At 35.2% G+C, this 20,426-nt stretch overlaps 1 protein-coding gene across 1 annotated transcript in view; it reads left to right on the top strand.

The window, feature by feature from the left end:
* Positions 1-18,027, top strand: part of ICE2 (interactor of little elongation complex ELL subunit 2) — a 65,447-nt gene extending 47,420 nt beyond the window's left edge. Inside the window, exons 13-16 of the mRNA XM_068965397.1 lie at positions 9,881-9,965; positions 11,437-11,487; positions 14,576-14,834; positions 16,545-18,027. Of these exons, the coding sequence (XP_068821498.1) occupies positions 9,881-9,965; positions 11,437-11,487; positions 14,576-14,834; positions 16,545-16,667 (518 nt within the window). The 3' untranslated portion in view covers positions 16,668-18,027. The remainder of the gene's footprint in view (positions 1-9,880; positions 9,966-11,436; positions 11,488-14,575; positions 14,835-16,544) is intronic.
* Positions 18,028-20,426: the final 2,399 nt, after the last annotated feature.

Genomic DNA, 20,426 nt, shown 5'->3' with positions numbered 1-20,426 from the left:
TATTTATTTTGCATAAAATATTAAGTGGTTTTTTTTCCAGTTTTCAGCACCATTTTTTGAAAAAGACTATCCGTTCTCTGCTGTCCCATTTTACTTGAGTTATATACATGAATCTAAGGTGGACTCCCTATTTCTTTATTCTGTTTTAATTACTCTAGTTAGAGTAATTACTCTAGCTATACACTTAGCACTGTCTTAATTACATTAGCTTTATAAAATCTTTTACTGTTTGATGAAGCAAATCTTGTCAACTTTTTATTTTTAATTAACCTTTATTGGAGTATATTTGATTTGCAGTGTTGTGTTAGTTTCCGGTGTGTGGCATAGTGAATCGGTTACACAGACACATATATCCACTCTCTTTTAGATTCTTTTCCCAAATAGGTCATTACAGAGTATGGAGTAGTTCCGTGTCAACTTGTTTTTCTTCAAGAATTTCTTGGCTGTTCTTGGCTGTTTGCATTTACAGATTTGGGGATCAGCTTGTCAGTTTCAGCCAACAGCAACAGGAAGATTGGGCTTTTTGTTAGGAAGTGCATTGACTCAGTCAATGTGGAACAGATTAACAGCTTTATAATAACAAATCCTTCAATCTGTAAACTTTAGTTAGATATTCTTCTATTTATATCTTTAATTTCTATTAATATCTTTATGATTTTCTTTGTAAGGTTCTTACACATCTTTTGTTAAATATTTTTGTTGTTGGCTGATATGTTATAAATGATATTTCTGAAATTTTATTTTCTTATAGGCTGTTACTGATAATACAGGATTTCTTTGCATATTAATTTTGTATGTTGATCTTGTATCTTAGTAACTTGACTAAGCTCGTTCTAATAATTTATATTTTCAAGTTAAACAATTATGTTCCCGGCAAATAATGACCATCTTACTTCTTCTTTACAATCATTATACCTTTTTATTTCTTGCTACCTTTGCCTAGAATTCAAATAGAAGGTAAATAATGGGCGTCCTTGTCTGTGTCTAATCTTAAAGGAGGAGATTTTCAACATTTCACCATTTTATGTAGTGTTTTGTATGGGTGTTTGTGTATTCCTTTTGTTTGTAGAAAGAAGTTCTTTCTATGCCTAGTTAAGAATTTTAATGATGAGTGGGTAAAAAAAGAAATTTTCAGATATTTTCTCTGTATTTATTGAGATTATATGATGGTATGACTTTTTTATTCCACTAATGTGATGAATCATATTAATTAATTTTAAAATGTTAATCCAAACTTGTGTTCCTGCCATAATTGCAGCTTGCTCATGATATATTACTCTCTTCAAATATTGGTGAAAGTGTTAGTCACTCAGTCATGTCCAGTTCTTTGTGACCCCGTACCTCTGTCCAAAAATTTGTAGATTCAGTTTATTAATATTTATCTTGCCATTTGTGTTTATAAGGGAGATTGACCTGTAAGTTTCCTCGTGAGGTATTGGTATTAAGTTTATGTCTTAAAATGATTTGGGATCTGTTTCCTCTTTTTCTGTTATCTGGTAGAATTTCTGTAAAAATCAGTGTTATTTCTTACTTAAATGTTTGGTACAATTGACGTGTGAAGCTTGTGGGCCTAGAGTTTTCTTTTTGAGGAGTTTCTGATTATCAGTTCAATGTTTGCTCTGTTTTTAAATTGAAGTATAGTTGATTTACAGTGTTGCGTTAATATCTGTTGTAGAGCAAGATGATTCGGTTATACTACATATATATGTGTGTGTGTGTATATATATATATATGTTCTTTTTATATTATTTTCCATTATATTTTAATCATGGGATATTGAATATAGTTCCTTGTGCTATATAATAAGACCTTGTTGTTTATCCATCCTGTATATAGTAATTTACATCTGCTAACCCCAGACGCCCAGCCTACCCTTACCCCACTCCATGTTTCCTGGCTTTGTTTCTGTTGAAAAGTCAGCTGTTTATCCATTTATGCTGCTTTGCAAGTAATATGTTTATTTTTCTTTGTCAGACTTTAAATTTTATCTCTCCCCCTTTCAGCAGTTGTCCCATATTGTACCTATGTTAGTCTTTTGTTGTAAATATTCCTTTTTGCATGTTGTTCATTTTATAACATATTGCTCCTTGGTATGTGATTTGGTGACCTTTACCAGTTTGGGAGAATTCCCAGTCATTATCTCACCAAACATCACTTCCTCCTCATTTGCTTTCTCCTCTGGATCTAGGTTGTATTATGTTACATCTTACTGTGTTCTGAACATCCCTTACATGCTCTTCTCGGTTTACCCTCCTTTTGACTCTTCATGCATGATTCTCAGTATTTTCTTCTAGTTTACTAATTTCCTCTTCAACTATCCCTAATACACTATTTCACCCATCACCCGATTCCTTAATTTCATTTACTGTTTTTTTTTAGTTCTAGATTTTTCATTTGGTTCTTTTTATACATTTCTGTAGAAATTCTTTCGTATAGTTGCTATAAAAAGTCTCAATTATGTCTTAGGCACAGTGAATACATCTTAGGTGTATTAGGCAAAATTGCTTTAAAGTCTGTATCTAATACCTCTGTTATCTAGAGTCTTTGCAAGTCTTTTCTATTATTTGTGTGTGTGTTAATTTTATAAGGCTTCCATAACAAAGTACCGCAAACTGGATAGCTTAACACAATAGATACTTGTTTCACAGTTCTGAAGGCTGGAAGTTTAAAATGAAGGTTTTAAAAGGCCATGCTCCTTCTGAGACCTATAAGAGAGAATCCTTTGTTGCCCCTTTTTCCTTTTGGTGTTTGCCAGCAATCCTTGGCATTCCTGGTTTGTAGATATATCATTTTCATCTCTGCCTCTGTCATCATGCAGGATCTTTTTTCCTGTATGTCTCTATCCTCTTCCTATAAAGATACCATTCATATTGAATTAAAGGTCCACTCTGGTGGCTCAGACGGTTAAGCGTCTGTCTACAATGTGGGAGACCTGGGTTCAATCCCTGGGTCGGGAAGATCCCCTGGAGAAGGAAATGGCAATCCACTCCAGTACTATTGCCTGGAAAATCCCATGGACAGATGAGCCTGGTAGGCTACAGTCCATGAGGTCTCAAAGACTCAGACACAACTGAGCAAATTCACTTCCATCATAGCTGATTACATCTACAACAGTTCTATTTCCAAGGAAAGTCACTTTTCAAGGGAGTAGGAATTTAGGGTTTCAACATGTCTTTTTACAGGGACACTTCGTTCTGTGCCATGTTGTTTTTCTCTCTTCTTGTTTATTCCATGTCTCTTCATTGTATGTCAGAATATTCTTTATCAGGGGCCAGTTTTTATTGTATATAAAAAATTCTGGACATGTTGTCAAAGCTACAATGTTGTCTTCCTATATTACTCTTGACTACACTAGCAATCTGGATTCACTGTAATCCAATTACGGGGACTTACGTAGTTTGAAGCTTGGCTCTGCACCCTAGAAAGGCCAGTATGTTTCCCACTTACTGCTGGGATGTTGCCATTCGTGGTCTGACATTGCCAGTCTTTGGAAAAGCCTGCTTGCAAGGCTGGTTCTCTGCTAGCATCTTGGAACTTAGCTAGTAAACAGTTTTCTATGCTGATGTCAGACATCCATTAGCTGATAAGGAGGGCTCATTGTACCTACACTGTTTGTATAAATAATATGGCTTATTCTGAACATCTGCTTTCTGAGTGTCTGGAATTTTGTTATGTGTTAGGCAGAGGGTTGCCTGCATGATGCATCCCCCAATAAAAGCATTGAGTGCTGAGTCTTCGTTAAGTTTATCTGGTACAAAAAGATGGTGTTGCTGGAGGAATTAAGTGGATCTTGTGTGGCTCCAGTGAGAAAGGCCTTTTTTTTAATTGTAGAAAAATGTTTGTAACATAAAATGTACCATTTTAACAATTCCAGGGTACAATTTACTATACATTAAAAAAAAATTATCTGTTTATTTTATGGCCACGGAATGTGGGCTCTTAGTTCCCCGATCAGGGATCTCACTCCTGCCCCCTGCACTGGAAGCACAGTGTCTTAACCACTGGATTGCTAGGGAAGTCCTGGTGCGCAGTTTTTAGTGTATGATTGCCTATGATTAAGTACATTCCTAGTGCCATGTGACCACCATCAGTGTCCATTTCCAGAGCTTTTTTATCATCCCAAATGGAAAGCCAACAGAGGACTTTTGAAGATTGCATCTCATTTTCTCTGAACTTTATCCCACACGTCTTTTCCTTTTTTGGATTCTCCTTTTATTTGTATCCTTTTGCTATAATAAATCTTATCCATGTGTGCCAGTGCATGTTGAAGCTATAAGTCCTTGTAGAGAAGCACTGAGCCAGGGTCCCAACTCAGCCTGTTTGTTTATCTAATTCATAGACCAGTTTTTGTTCTTCTGATCCTGAGAGACTGTTGAAAACTCTGGTTCATCTCTTAGGTCTCAGTTGCTTTCTCCAGATTAGCAGGTGCTCCTAAGAGAGAAGCAGCCCTCAGTGCCAGACTCACATCTCCAGGTGTCTTTCTTCTCCTGGTTTTGGCTCTGAATATAGTCCCATTCCCTTTTTGTGGCAACCCCTAACAAATTATGTAATTTAATTACTCATAGTATTTATGGCCTGTCTCTGTCTATTTTGTTTATTGATATATCATAAGCACCTGGAACAGTATCTGACACACAGAGGTGCTCAATAAGTATTTTTTAGAGAGTGAAGTTGGCTTGGATAATTGGTTGAAGGAACAGTAAAAAGTCAAGGAGAAGGGAAATGGTAGATAACAAACCACAGAATTTATATACTTTATTCATTTTACTTTTCCTAGATGTGGGTAAGACAAGCCATTGGAATACAAGAAGAAAATATTATAGCTTTTATTTTTTCTTTAAAGAAATTAAAAACTGAACATTATTCATGTTAAGTAAGTAGACTGACAGGTGGTCCTCTCCTTTAAATGTTGTTGTAGAGTTCTGTTACATATAAAATAGAAAATATTTTTTATTATCTCCACATCATACACCATCCAAGAGACAGCGTGCCCAGTCCGTTCCATATGAATGGTCATCCTCAGAGTTGTGCAGTGTAGCATCCTCTGGTTTATTAAGGATGACTTTGTTGCTGAAAATGAAAGATGCTGCTTATTTAAAACAGCAACAACAAGAACAAAAAGAAACCCTCATATATGCCACAGAGTCCATCAGTGGCAGGATCAGAATTTAGTCAGTTTTTTTCAATTATTTATTTATTTATTTTTGGTTTTGCTGGGTCTTTGTTGCTGCGCATGGACTTTTCTAGCTGCGGTGAGCAGGGGCGTCTCTCCGTTGCAGTGCACGGGCTTCTCACTAAGTAGCGTCTCTTGTTGCCGAGCACAGACTCTAAGCACATGGGCTTCAGTAGTTGCAGCATGCAGTTCAATAGTTGTGGTGCACAGGCTTTAGCTAGTTTGCGGTATTTTGAATCCTCCCTGACCGGGGATCAAACCTGTGTCCCCTGTATTGGCGGGCAGATCCTCATTCACTGTGCCACCAGGGAAGTCCTAGTCACAATTTTTAAGTATTTATAACTTTGCTGTAAACCTTAAACAGGGCTAGGAAAAAATGGGGTTGGAGGGAGGTCAGAGGTAACAAAAATGAAGCACTGTGGGTATAACAATGTTAATCAGTGTGCCTGAATACAAATAATTCATTGTGTCTTAGAAACTGGGATGAAATCTTAACCAGAAGATTTCCACGTGCTCGTATTTCTTTCCCATGCAATCATGCACCCTAGTCCTTTCTAAGTTGTGACCTGTGTTTTCCTCACTCAACCTTTGCTAGCTGCTCCTCCATTTAACTGTGGCATTTCATTGTCAGTTTTCCCTGCCCAGCTCTATGATCTCAAAATTTAAAAGAAATTTAAGACAGTTTCTTCTCATAAATCAAAGCTGGGGACCAGTGCATTAGAGCTTTCTTTCTTTTATGTTTGGCATTAGATCTTTTTGGAGAGAAAAGTGAGAGTAGAGTTTACATGTGTGATTGAGAGATTCAGATATAGCGTATCATACAAAACACAAGAGGTACAAAATGTCACTTACTGAACTGAAGAGTATATTGATTTATAGGACTCTAGTTCAGCAATTATCTAAATTGACTGTGTGTCGCAGTCGTTTGTAGAGCTTGTTAGATTGAAGATTATCGGCCCTGACCCTAGGAGTGTCTGATTCAGTAGGTCTGGATTGGAACCTAAGACTTTAGCGTTTGTAGCATGTTCTCAGGTGGTGCTGATGCTGGTAGTCCAGGGACCATACCTTGAATACCTTTCCTGTAGCTCCTAGTCTCCTTTTCAGGTAGAATAAAAATACTTGTTTTTGGTTTGCCTGCTTTGCTATGAACACATTCTTCTCTTCCTTTAGATTGCTCTATTCTTTTTTCCCTCTTGCCCCAAACACTAATATGTATTCTCTAAAGAAAATTCCCAAAGTCATCTTACCACAACTTCTGTATCTACTTTTCAGTTATCTAACGTATATCAATTCTGCATAGTGGACATACAAGCAGTCCTTCCTTTGTGCTATTCTGATATCCACAAGTGTCAGTTACAAAGGTATACTAACTGTAATTGTGTAAACTACCAACTTTACTGCTGACTCTTTAGTCCACAGATCACTACATAAGTAACAGACATGCATCATGACCTGTCACCAATCATATCACTCCTTTAAGAGTCTGTCAGTGTTTTTGGTCTCTGTGTACCTGTTACTGAGATCATGCACAGAAAGCAAAATGTCTAGTTGTGTTCCCTCCTTGTCTCCCAGTGATAAACTCCATGATGTTTTGTAAAAGTGGATAATCAGAAGAGGGAATTGGCCAACAAAGATTAAAGCACAGCAAAGAAACAAAAGACCATACTGCTGAAAATGGAATTTGAATTGAATATAAATGGAGTTATAGAAGAAATAACTGACAGTAGAAATGTTGACACTGCTGAGGTTCAAGAGACAAGATAAGCCACCAGAGGAACTTAGTGAAAGTGAACTGACTCACATAAATAAGGAAAGTGTTTGTGGCATAAAGGATGAAGAAATGACCCTGGCACAGTATTTTACATTGAAGGAACTCTTTGAGATATTTCATGACCTTAAAAGTGCAAAGGGTATAACGCTGGGAGCTGATCCAACAATGATCAGCAAGTGTGACCCTCCTCCACAGCATAGAAAAGGTGCTTGCTCCCTATCTTATAGGAGCTTGCTCCCTAACTCTTATAGGGAGTTGTTACAACTCCCTATAAGTTGAAACAGGAGAAGGTGACAAGCACTATTCAGACTACTCTTAATAATGAGTTTTATAATGAAATAATACTTTAAATCTCATTGTTTGTAATTTATAGTCTGCTAAATTAAGATTAGTTTTTACTGTCTTCATTTCTCCATGCATTTATAACTGATGTGGAATTTATAATGTTTTGACCAAAAAATCGTAAAGGTAATGGAACAATTGTAATTTTTCCCATTGATTATTAAAATCACTTGCATAATTTTGGCTTATGCATGATTATTTTTATTATCCCCTACTACATGTAGCGTAGGGCCTGCCTATATATATATATGTGTATGTGTGTGTATATGTATGAATTCATGCATGTATGTAAAGCCTTGATTTGTGTTAACTAACCTTCCCAACCTTGACACACTTAAAGTATTTGGATAGCATACTGTGATATGCAAAAGAGTCTACGAGGGTTAATGGCCAGGAAGCTGTTGCCATCCCAAGTCTTGTGCAGTTGCCCCAAAGACTAGGAGATAAACATCTGAACTCATTTGAGGCCCACTGGTTAAAATGTTCCAATGTTGAGAGAATTGGAGCCCTCATAGAACTTAGTACAGTATTCTCTGTGTATTTCTGACTAACTGTATTTGACATATACTGTAATACATACTTTTCATTGAGATTGCTTTAAAAAGGTAAGAACTGTGAGTTTCCTAAAAGACACATTCAGTAAATGTCTAAACTGTTTTATTGTACTTAATATTTATTGCCCTTTGACAGTCTTTAAACCATGAAACTGTGTCCTTTTTATTAGAAACGTCACAGTGTAATGAGTGTTAGAAATGCAGAGGTGGAACCGAAACTTGGCAAGAATAAGTAGGCATGGGAAAAGATTTGTTGTCTTAGAAGAAAAGTATCTGGTAAAAATGTTTCTAATTCTTTTTTATGAGCACAAAGCAAATGAAATGAAAGGGGGCAAGATAAGAAATGAGATACTAAATTATTTGCAGGTTTTTTGCATTATGATTGATGTCAACTCTCCAGGTCATGTGTTTTGATAACCAAATTTTGGAAGCTAAAAAAATTAAAGTGATATTATTTTCAGCATTAGTGAGTATTATACTCTTAGCGATTGATGTTTTTGACTGGTATAATAACATGGGTTTTGTATTCATGTGATTATGTAACATTTAACTAAACACCATCTTTTGTATCACTTCCCTGGCACATTCCAAGGCCTCAGTGTTGTGTCTCAACCTGTTTTCTTGGAGAATATGTGCAAGTGTAATCATGAGAGTTTGCTGTTTCTTTGAATTCTAGAATTAGGTCATGTTTATAAGAAAGTAAGACTTGGAGCAGACTATTTTGATTTTTTTTTTTAACCATAGGAAATCTCTATCATGTGCTTTAATTAAAAAATAAGCTAGATTTTTTTTTAAGGTTTATTGAAGTATAATAACATTTTAAGATATTTAAATCATATAATGATTTGATATATGTATACATTGTAAAAGAATTCCTCTCATCTAGTTGAATTAACAAATCCATCACCTCCAGGTTTGTTTTTTTTTTTTTTTATGAGAACATTTGAGTTCTACTCTCTTACCAAATATCAGTTATATAATCTACTATTATCAGCTAGAGTCACTGTGTCATACATTAGATCCTCAGACCGATTCATCTTGTAGCTGAAGGTTTGTACCCTTTTAGCCCCCAACCCCTGAGAACCACCTTTCTACTTCTTTCTATGAGTTTGACTTTTATTCCCCCAGATTCCTCATATAAGTTATCATGCAGTATTTATCTTTCTCTTTCTGACTTATTTCACTTAGCATAGTGTCCTCAATGTCCTTTATATTGTTGCAAATAGCAGTATTTCCTTTTTTCTCATGGATGAATAATATTCCATTATTTGTGTGTGTATCACACCTTTATCCTTTAATCTGTTGGTGGACACAGGTTATGCACATCTTGGCTATTGTGAATAATTAAGCCAAGTTTTTACCTTAACCAAGTTGGTCTGAGAAATGTATTTATCATACCCAAACTATAAATTTTATTTTATCTGCTTGCTTTTATAATATTATGGTATGTGCATACATGAATGCTAAGTCACTTCAGTCATGGCTCTTTGCAACCCTGTGGACTGTAGGCCACCATGGGATTCTCCAGGCAAGAATACTGGAGTGGGTTGCCATGCCCTGCTCCAGTGAATCTTCCTGATCCAGGGATCAAACCCACATGTCCTATGGTGCCTGCATTCCACACAGATTCCTTACTGCTGAGCCACTGGGAAGCCCAGCACCACCTGGGAAGCTCTCTAAAAATTTAATTTCCATAAAAATGCAAGTTTACTAGAAATTAGAAACCACTATTTCAACAGTTGTTGTTCTTAAATTGTAGGGTTAGAGATGATTTTTTTGATGTGGACGTGTATAAACTTTTCTATGTTCAGCAAATATTTTAGAATTAATATATATTCCTTTATAATCTGACTTGTGTTATTTTAAAATACAGCTTTACTTAATATACTTAATAAAATGTCTATTTCTCTTTTTAGAATATAAAGTTCCTTTATAATTATGATATTTGTGTAAAAACATCTTTAAAAAGATTAGATAGCTTAGCTTTTTTGATTTTTAAATACAGTAATTGTTCTTTTTAAGTTTGATCTTTTATTTTAGGACATATTGATGCGTTTACATCAAAGCTTTTCCTGCTTGAAGAAATTACCTCAGAAGAATTGAAAGAAAAACTTTCAGCACTCAAGTAAGAAATTTTGTGGTTGGAATTTAAAAGCTTGTTAACATGATCATTAATTATCCTTTATCACTAAATATTGGTTTAAATTTTTTATTTTCAAGACTTTCATCCTTTTATAAACTGGGGCTTTCCTTGATGCAGTTTGTGATCCATTTCACATTAATCATTTCCATCTCCAAATTAAATGTTCTAGTGGCACCAGTATTTCTACTTAAGACAAAGGAGGCTAAAACAATAGAGGAGTCTTCCATCTTAGTGAACTATGGGTATACATATTTCACTTCTTTCCAGAGGTGGGAAAAAATAGGCCAGTCAGACTTTGAGCTCAGGGATATATACACTCATTCAGGTATTCTAACTTCTAAAAATTTGTTCTTCTACCAACTATTACTGTATATCAGATTGAAATTAATTTAATTTGCATCTCACAACTTTCCAGAAAGAACTGGTGGTACCTTTAATCTCCATTTTATACATGAGGAAACTGGAACTTGGAGTGACTTTCCCCAGAGCGCACTGCTGAGCTAGGATGACAGCTTTGATAGTTAATATGTTTGATTCATCTGAAAGGATGGGAAATTGCCCTGACTTATATTAGTTCTGTAGTTCCAGCTTTGGGGCTTGTCATAGTTTTTGAAGGCTGCAGATTCAAGTTTGACTTCTTTGCTTATACTTAAACATCTGTTATAAGTATTACTTCTTTTGATGGGTAACTTTTTATTTACATATGTGAATAGAAAAGCTTTTCCATACATTAATGCACTGCCTGCTCTACCTCTCCCAATGAAAACCATTTTTAAATAAATAATCAAGAGAATGAATGTAGGTTTAGAAGAGATATTTAAATCAATATCTTATATTTCATTTCCTTTTATTCATTTAAAGTACCTCTCAATTTCTTTGAAATTCACCACCACCATCTCTAAAAGGCAAACTCTTCTGCAGATTAATTCTGCTAAAGACTTTTTAAACTTTTAAAACTTATTTCAAAAATTTTAAACTTATAAACTTATTAAAACGTTTATAGTTTGAGAGACTTTCCTGTCAGTCCAGTGGTTAAGACTCCGTGAACCAGTGCAGGGGGGTTTGATCCCTGGTGGGGGAACTAGGATCCCATATGCTGCGTGGTACAGCCATAAAAACAAAACAAAAACATTTTTTTAAAAAAAACACAAAGGGAAATACATTCTTTAAAAAAATCATAGCTTGAAGATAAAATAGTGATCTCTTTACTGATCAGTGTTCTGACTGACACAAGCCAAAATACTTTATGATTTTTAAGGGAAATCAGAAAATGGCAAAAATGAAGTGAATACTAAAATTCAGTCAAGTTAGAAATACATTTTGGTATTTGTTTTACATTATTTCATCTGTTGTTTTCTTTTGTCATTGAGACATTTCTCTTCCCGAGGAATTATAGTTCTTAAGATTAAGGTTTTTGTTCCTTAATTTTATTTTGATTTCTTCTGTTTAATAGGATTTCAAGTTTATTTAACATCCTCCAACACATTCTAAGAAAATTAAGTAGGTAAGTACTCTGGAGGCGTCTGTCATTGATATGTCTAATTTTCTTGGGTGGAAAAACTTTGAATACATCTTGTTAGGAATAGACAGAAAATAACCTAGAAATACAAAATTTATTCTGTTGTGTCAAAGTGGAATTGTGAAAATATAAATAAGAAGGAAATATAACAGCATCTGGCTTTACTGGGCTTACAGTTAAACATTTTTTTCTGTACAGCTATTATAATGGCTTCCTATTGCCACTGTAACAAATTATCACAAACTTAATGGCTTCAGACAACACAAATTTATTCTCTTATAGTCCTGGAGCTCAAAGATCTGAAATTCTCTTTACTGGACTAAATTTGTGTCATCAGGGCTGGCTCCTTCTGGAGGCTCTTAGGAGGCAGTTGTTTCCTTGCCTAATTTTCAGCTTCTAGTGGCTGCTTGTATTTCTTTTCTTTTTTAATTGAACTATAGTTAGTGTACAATATTATGTTAGTTTCAGGTATACTAGATAGTGATTTGATATTTGCATACATTATGAAGTGATTGCAATAAGTCTAATAACCATATATCTCCATACAAGTTGTTACAGTAGTATTTATTATATTCTTTATGCTGTGTGTTACATCCTTGTGACTTATTTATAATTGAAGGTTTGTACCTCCTAAACCCCCTGTGCCTGTTTCTCCACACATATACTACCCCCAGTCAGCAACCACCCTTTTGTTTATGTATCTGTAAGTCTATCTTAATTTTATTTCTTTTGCTTTTCAGATTCCATATATACATAAGATCATATGGTATTTGTCTTTTTCCAACCTATTTCACATGGCACAATACCTTCTAGATAACAGCCATGTTGCTGCAAATGCAATATTTCATTTTTTATGACTGAGTAGTATTCCATTGTACTTACATCACATCTTATTTATCTGTTCATCAGTAGACACTTAACTTGCTTCCGTATCTTGGTTCTTATAAATAATACTGCAGTGAACATTGGTGTTTATATATTTTTTTGATATATGATGAATACCCAAGAGTAGAATTGCTGGATCATATGACAGTTCAATTTTCAATTTTTTGAGGTACCTCCCTACTATTTCCAATAGTGGCTGCACTAATTTATAATCCCACCAGAGTGAACAAGGATTCCTTTTTCTCTACATCCTTGCTGACACTTACTTATTTTATTGTCTTATTGGTGATAGCCATTCTGACAGGAGTGAGGTGGTATATCATTGTGGTTTTGATTTGCATTTCCCTGATAATTAATGGTATTGGCCATCTGTATGCCTTCTTTGGAAAAATACCTATATTAGATTGTAGTCCCTTACTCCATCTCCAAAGTAACATCGTTCACATTTTTGCTTTTGTTGTTACATTGTGTCCTTATTCACATTTACAAGCCATTGATGGGTAAGGTTCACAAATTATAAGTAAGATTAATCCTTGTTTTTAATGATAGATTGTGAGGAAGAACTTATATCCCCCATAGTACCTTTGCACTAGAAGAGTGTAAAAACAGCAACAAAAAAGGAACACACAGGATGTCAATCATATCCTTTTACCTCTTCATGTTGGTACACTGAATTCCTTAAAGCTTTCTAAAGAGAAAGGGTTTAATGGAGATTTGACAGAACTTATTATTGTGATAGTAGAGGATTATAATTAAGGGTATGGTTTGGTTTTTTTTTGGTGTTTGATTGCCTGGGTTTATATGCAGGTCCTGCACTCAGAACTTGGGCAAATTAATTAACATCTCTAATTTTTGTTTGTCTCTAATGTGAAGTTAATAATTTTATCCCTTCAAGATTTGTTGTGTAGGATTTAATGACAAAAAGGACATAGTGCAACAGTTAGTTCATGGTAAACATTCAGTACCTGTTAACTGCTTCAGTTCAGTTCAGTTGCTTAGTCGTGTCCGACTCTTTGTGACCCCATGAATCGCAGCACGCCAGGCCTCCCTGTCCATCACCAACTCCCGGAATTCACTCAGATTCACGTCCATCAAGTCAGTGATGCCATCCAGCCATCTCTTCCTCTGTCGTCCCCTTCTCCTCCTGCCCCCAATCCCTCCCAGCATCAAAGTCTTTTCCAGTGAGTCAACTCTTTGCATGAGGTGGCCAAAGTACTGGAGTTTCAGCTTTAGCATCATTCCTTCCAAAGAAATCCCAGGGCTGATCTCCTTCAGAATGGACTGGTTGGATCTCCTTGCAGTCCAAGGGACTCTCAAGAGTCTTCTCCAGCACCATAGTTCAAAAGCATCAATTCTTCGACGCTCAGCTTTCTTCACAGTGCAACTCTCACATCCATACATGACCACTGGAAAAACCATAGCCTTGACTAGACGAACCTTTGTTGGCAAAGTAATGTCTCTGCTTTTCAATATGCTATCTGGGTTGGTCATAACTTTTCTTCCAAGGAGTAAGCGTCTTTTAATTTCATGGCTGCAGTCACCATCTGCAGTGATTTTGGAGCCCAAGAAAATAAAGTCTGACACTGTTTCCACTGTTTCCGCATCTATTTCCCATGAAGTGATGGGACCAGATGCCATGATCTTCGTTTTCTGAATGTCAGGGCCTCTCATATTGTGATTGTTCTGTTAACTGTTTATGCTGCTTTATTTTAAACTTTTCAGTGTAGTGTGTCACATTCACCTTTCTATCTCTGTTCACCTATTAGTAGACAGAAAGTAGGTACAGTGCTTGTTTAATTAAATGTTGTGTATAGAAATGGTATATATATGTTCTTACATACTCATATGTCTGTGTACTTTTCGTTATGTGTTGTCCTGGAATTAGAGAATTAGGGAGACTATTTGTTTCGCATTAAATTATTGAAAACTTCCAAATTGACTGACATAACAATGAAAAGAAAGTAATTATATATCCTGAACTTGGAATAAGAACTAAAACTAGTTGCTGAAAAGCCATGAAAATAGATTAGAAGATTCTTAAATCTTATTTGATCATCAGAGTGTTTTTAGAGATGATGTCCCATTCCCCTAATTGGTTTTTTTTTATTTTGTTAATAGATCATGATTAAGAAAGTGCTATTGAAATTGACACAGTGAATCAGTCAGTTGAGTTTTACTGTGAATTTAGTTTGCAGGAGGGTTCCTACTTGTTGTCTCACGCCGCAGAAGATTCTTCGCTCTTGATCTACAAAACCTCTGATGGAAAAGTTACTAGGACAGCATACAATTTGCATAAAACACATTGCAGCCTTCCTGGTGTGCCTTCCAGCCTCTCAGTTCCCTGGGTCCCTTTAGATCCCAGTCTCTTATTACCATATCATATCCATCATGGAAGAATACCTTGTACTTTTCCACCTAAGTCACTGGGTCCCACAGCACAACAAAAGGTAGGATCTTTTCTGAAATAAAATGTTCCACTCGGTTGTTTATTATTAATCTACTTCACTAACTATGCATTTCAACCTGATGTCCATATTTGCCATGTTAATCACACCATTCTAAAAACAATGTTTATTGGTAGGATAGGTAAAGTTGTATGCTCTTGTGAACCCAGTCATTTTAGCAGAACTTTCTGTTTTTTGTAAGGTTTATAGTCAACTAAAGAAAATTCTATTAGCCTGCCCAATGAGGGCATAAGCAAGGCAACCACATAGTTAAAGCCCTATGTTCCTATGAAAAGCAGAGTTATAATATTTTTGCAGTTTTTATGTATACTTTTTTATTTCATGAAATATTTGAGGCAATTTGCAGAAGAATACATAGAATAAAATTATGGTGATGCAATTAAAAATTGATAAGTAGGATATGGAAAAATATAAAAGCAAGTGTTAGTAATTAGTGACTGCAGTGCCTTATTAAAAGTACAATAAAATGTTAAGTAAATTGTGTTTTAATGCTAAGTATTTTTTATAACTCAATATTTTAGTTATAATTAATGTTATACTCTTTATAGCATCCTTCCTAGAAATAACAGTTGAATGATATTTCTCAGAAACTTTTGTAAAACCACGGTTAGAGATACTGTTTACCATGTAGCCCATTCTTTATATCATGTAAGAAGTTCCAGTTCGAGTTTAGTTGAAGGAAAACTTTTCTTCTCTGTGAGTGAATCCGACTTTTCCTTCCCTGCTGCCAAAAATCTTTGAGTCAAAATTATTGATTCCTCTATTCTTCTCAATATTTCACTCGACAACATCTATCGCTTTTATATCATGTGGATATTTTCTGTTTTTTTTTTCTTTCTGTATTAATCTGCAAATGTCCAAAATTCCTTTGGAGAAATAGCTAGAATGCAGATATTGAGGATTATTTTGTAACTTACAGTGCTTTTATGGTTTACAAAAGTTGTTTATATTTTTTAATTCTCCACTCTTATTGAGAGAATCCTTTTAGAAATGACAACTTCTTGTACATTGTTAACTTTGGCCAAGAAAATACATAAATGTGGTTAATTAGTTGGAACAAGTGAAAGAATAGACAAGTGAAAGAATAGACAAGTGAAAGAATGAGTTATCAGTATTTTAAGCCATTTTAGCTACAGTTTTTGTTGGGTATTTTTCAGTTTTCATTTCAAACTGGAGTCTTATTTTCTCTTCCTTTCACATTTATTCTTTTTATCTTTCTTCTCCTTTGGACTCTTGTGTTTTTCTTACTCGTTGTCTGTTTCTCCAGTTCATAATTTCTTCTCCGTCTTTACCATCGCTGACCTTCTTATAGTTCCTTTCCCTCCCTTCTTAGTTTTCATTTCTTCTTTTCTACTGTCCTTCAGTTTCGTTATTGTAAGCACATTGTTCTAAAGGTCTGTCATTCCTTCATTTCCTCATTTAACATTTCAAACTTTTCCAGATTTAACACAGAAGAGTGATTTTCCTTTTCACTTCTCTTGGTTTACCCTGATTTGTCTGCTTTCCTGATTGTTATTTGAAAATGTCATACTTTAAAACTATCAGATTAAAGCTGGCTTAGAGGCAGTTAAGTGGCTAGAGGCTAAAAATATGTAAAGGACAATTTGCAGGGTAATTATTCCATGTATAAACAATAGAGTTGACTGTATTGTAAACATGTTAAACTGTCCTGTTCTTTGCTTCTTCTCCTAGACTGGTGGAACAAGAATGCCTACCCGAAGCCACAGGAATTCAGTTTCCGTGGAAACGAAAAGCCTGCCTGCTCAGCAAGTTGAAAATGAAGGAGTGGCTTCAAGTAAAAGAAAAATAACTTAAAGACTGTACCATGGAAAACAAAGAAAAACCAGTTATCACAACATTTAGTTTAGAAAATTTTGAGGGAAAATATACCTGAAAGATCTGTAGGCAATAGGAATGTTTTTGTTTTACTGTCCTTGAGAGTTCTTAGAGTGCCTTAAAAAAAAACAAAAAAACACTTTGACTATGTGAAGTAGTGTTCCAACTCAAACAGGCTAATATGCCCTTAAGACCTGAGGTTTGAGGAGACTATAGATATGTTTTAGTATTATCGTGGCAGAGAAATATAGAGAGAAGAAAATATTTTTATACTAGACCTTTAGCAAAAAATTGTAAGTAGGAAAATAATCTGCTCTTTCAAGAGCAATATTTATCATAATGTATTAGATTAATCCTGGAGGAGGAAATAGCAACCCATTCCAGTATTCTTGCCTGGAGAATCCTATGGACAGGAGAACCTGGCAGGCTACAGTCCGTGGGGTCGCAAAGAGTTGGACATGACTTAATAACTGCACATTAGGTTAATCATTTCAGTTGTAATGCTGGTCTATTGGGGTTTGCTCAAAAGGTTAAATCTTGGTACTGTCAGAGATAATTTTGATTTACGTAAACCCTATTTCTGACCCATCTGACAGTTTTTCTCTACTGATTTAAAATGATGATTGTTGCAGGTTACGAAGTTAATACCTTTAAAGACTGGTGAAATTCCATTGCAGAAGCCAAAAAGAAAAATAAAAAGCTCTGTGCCTATGAAAATTCACAAGGAAGTTAACAGTTTTTTGTTGGGCAATCATCAGTTTGTTTAAAAAAAAAGCTTGTGGTGGAACAGGTTCGGTGACTGCCTCTGTCCTTAGGTACAAATCCTGGCTAGGTGTTGAAATACACTACTAAAAACAAACAGATGAGTGTATTTTCCAGAGAAATCTCATATTTCAGCTAGAAAGACTAACGTGTGGTAAAACAGAAGCTCTTTTTCCTCATCTATACTAATTGATTTAAAATTTTCAGGACCATGAGGGTAAATTTAGGAAAGGGCCAGTTGTTTAATGTTATTATAGCCAACTGTTTGTACTTATGAAGGGATGAACTCATTTAGTTTTTGTATTCCTATTCTTTAATCTGCACTAAATATGTGTATCATTTATAAAATATAAGCTTTATAATCCAAGGGAAAATTTTGTTTTTGGAAATTTTTATGCATTTTATATTAATATAAGAAATTAGCCCCAGCAACCTTCTCAGCTGTTGTAAGTAGCATTTAAATATTCTTTTTACTACCAAGTTTTGTTTTGAGTTTTTTGGTTGGTTATATAATATTTTAATGACTAGTTATTAATGAAATTGACTTATGTATTTTAATATATAGTTTCCTCATCCTGCCATTCCCTTTTTAAAATATTGAGCTTTGTTTCAAGTGGTCATGATTTTTTTTTTTACTTTTGTCACATACCCATATTTACTGAAATACTCCACTTCTGAGTCATTTGGCAGTGAACCAGGGGAAAGGCAGGGATTCCCTAGTAATTTGCTCTTTTAGAAAAGCTAAGCAATGATTGCTTCAGACTTCTGAATACCAGAAAAACATGGCTTTCATTTTTTTAGTATTAGTTTTTACTTAATAAAATGTGTGGTCTTACAAGAGATTAATTTAAAATTATCTTAGCCATCTAATAGAGTAACTCTGATAATATATATAAAGCTAGTTTTTGTTTTCCACTTGTGCTGAATCAAGCTTCTTTTTTCTAATGTATATTTGAACTTGTCTTGTGTTCTTTTTATTGATTTTTAGTACTGAGAATGTATAAGCAAGAAAGTGACATTGACAGTATGAGCAAAGATGTTTTTAAAAAAACAAAAATAGTCAGTGTTGGCAAAGATATAATGAGCCTGGCCCACTTACATCTCTGTGGTGAAGGTATAAACATTTCATTCAGTAAATGTTTGAGTGTACCTGTGTGCCATACAACCTAAAATTGGTCCCCATGTTTACTCTCATAAAATTCTTACTCATATATCAGAATATTTGTTTATTTTACTTATTACTATCTTTCTTCTTAAATAGACTACAAGCTATGCCAAGGTGGGGCATATTTGTTTTGTTCACTTGTGTATAACATACATAATACATAGTCGCTCAGCAGATAGAACTTGAATATATGAATATATGAATATCTCAGTATCGAAGATAGATTTTGGTCTTCCCATGAGCTAACCTTCTAGTGGAAGACACAGTACTGATCTTTGTGGTAAGTACCCCAAAAAAGTAAAGTAAGGAAGTCATCTAACCAGGACCTGATAATTAAGGAGGAAGTTCTGGATAAACCTTGAGCTAAGCCTCTAAAAATAAGTAAGAGTTACAAGGAAAGAAGGAAAAGTCTTCCACACAGAAAGAAAGCAGCGTATGCAGAGGTGAAAGCCAGCCAGAGTGTAGGCTGTGAACGTGGGAGACGAGAGAAAAAGCCATAGGACAGGAACAGGCGCACTGTGCTACGGCATTTGAATTTTGTCCTCTGCAGTGTGGGAACTAGTAGTGATTTTTAATAAAAATAAATAGCATGATCAGGTATAATTTTGAAAAAGTTCTTGTTGGCATTAATGTAGAAAATGGAATGGAGCTGGGAAAGACTGTAGGGAAGTAGAAAAGTGCAAAGTTATGTTATAATAATTGAAAAATGAATTAAAGTAATAAAAATAGGATCAGGCTCAAGTGATAAGAGAAAAAACTGACAACCTGGTGATATAGTTGGTAGGGGGAGTAGAATATGGCTTCCAGGTTCCTCATGGGATACTTTGTAAATACGCTACTTAGAAAGTATGAAGAGGAGTGTGACTAGAGCAAGAGAGCTTGCTTAACTCGTTCATTTCCTTTCACCAGTTGTATCCCTTGAATTCTGGGCTGGGTGTGCTATTATTACTGTATAATAAATGAACTATTACTATCCCACACTAGCTAGGACACAGAAGCAACAGATGCCCACTGACAGATGAACAGACAAGCTGTGGTACATATACACAATGGAATATTACTCAGCTATAAAAAGGAACACATATGAGTCAATTCTAATGAAGTGGATGAACCTAGAGCCTATTATACAGAGTAAAGTAAGTCAGAAAGAGAAAGATACTTTATATTAACCCGAATCTAGAAAGATGATACTGACAAACCTAAATGCAGGGCAACAAAGGAGATGCAGATTCAAAGAACAGAGTTATGGACACAGTGTGGGGAGGAGAGGATGGGATGAATTGAGAGAGTAACCGTGAAACATATGTTACCATATGTAAAATAGATAGCCAGTGGGAATTTGCTATATGACACAGGGAGATCAAATCCAGTCCTTTGTGACACCTAGAGGGGTGGGATGGGTGGGAAGTAGGAGGGAATTTTAAGACGAAGAGCATATAATGTATCCCTATGGCTAATTCATGTCGATGTATGGCAGAAACCAACACAATATTGTGAAACAATTATCTTCCAATTGAAAATAATTTAAAAAATTAGCCCAAAACTTAGCTAGTTAAAATCACGAATTGTTATTATTTTTTTAAAGAGTAGGTATGTTTTAAGACTCTTTTTTAAAATTTGTTTATTTTTGGCCCTGCTAGGTCTCCATTGCTGCACATAGGCTTTCTCTAGTTGCAGAGAGCCAGGGCTGCTCTATGGCAGTGCATGGGCTTCTCGTTGCAGTGGCTTCTCTTGTGGAACACAGGCTCTAGGCTCATGGGCTTCAGTAGTTGCAGCATGCAGGCTCAGTAGTTGTGGTGGAAAGGCTTAGT

The sequence above is a fragment of the Capricornis sumatraensis genome, chromosome 2, assembly GCF_032405125.1.
Source record: "Capricornis sumatraensis isolate serow.1 chromosome 2, serow.2, whole genome shotgun sequence".
NCBI classification, from domain to species: Eukaryota; Metazoa; Chordata; class Mammalia; order Artiodactyla; family Bovidae; genus Capricornis; species Capricornis sumatraensis.
The sequence above is the reverse complement of the archived record's forward strand: the minus strand, read 5'-3'. Positions and strand labels throughout refer to the sequence as shown.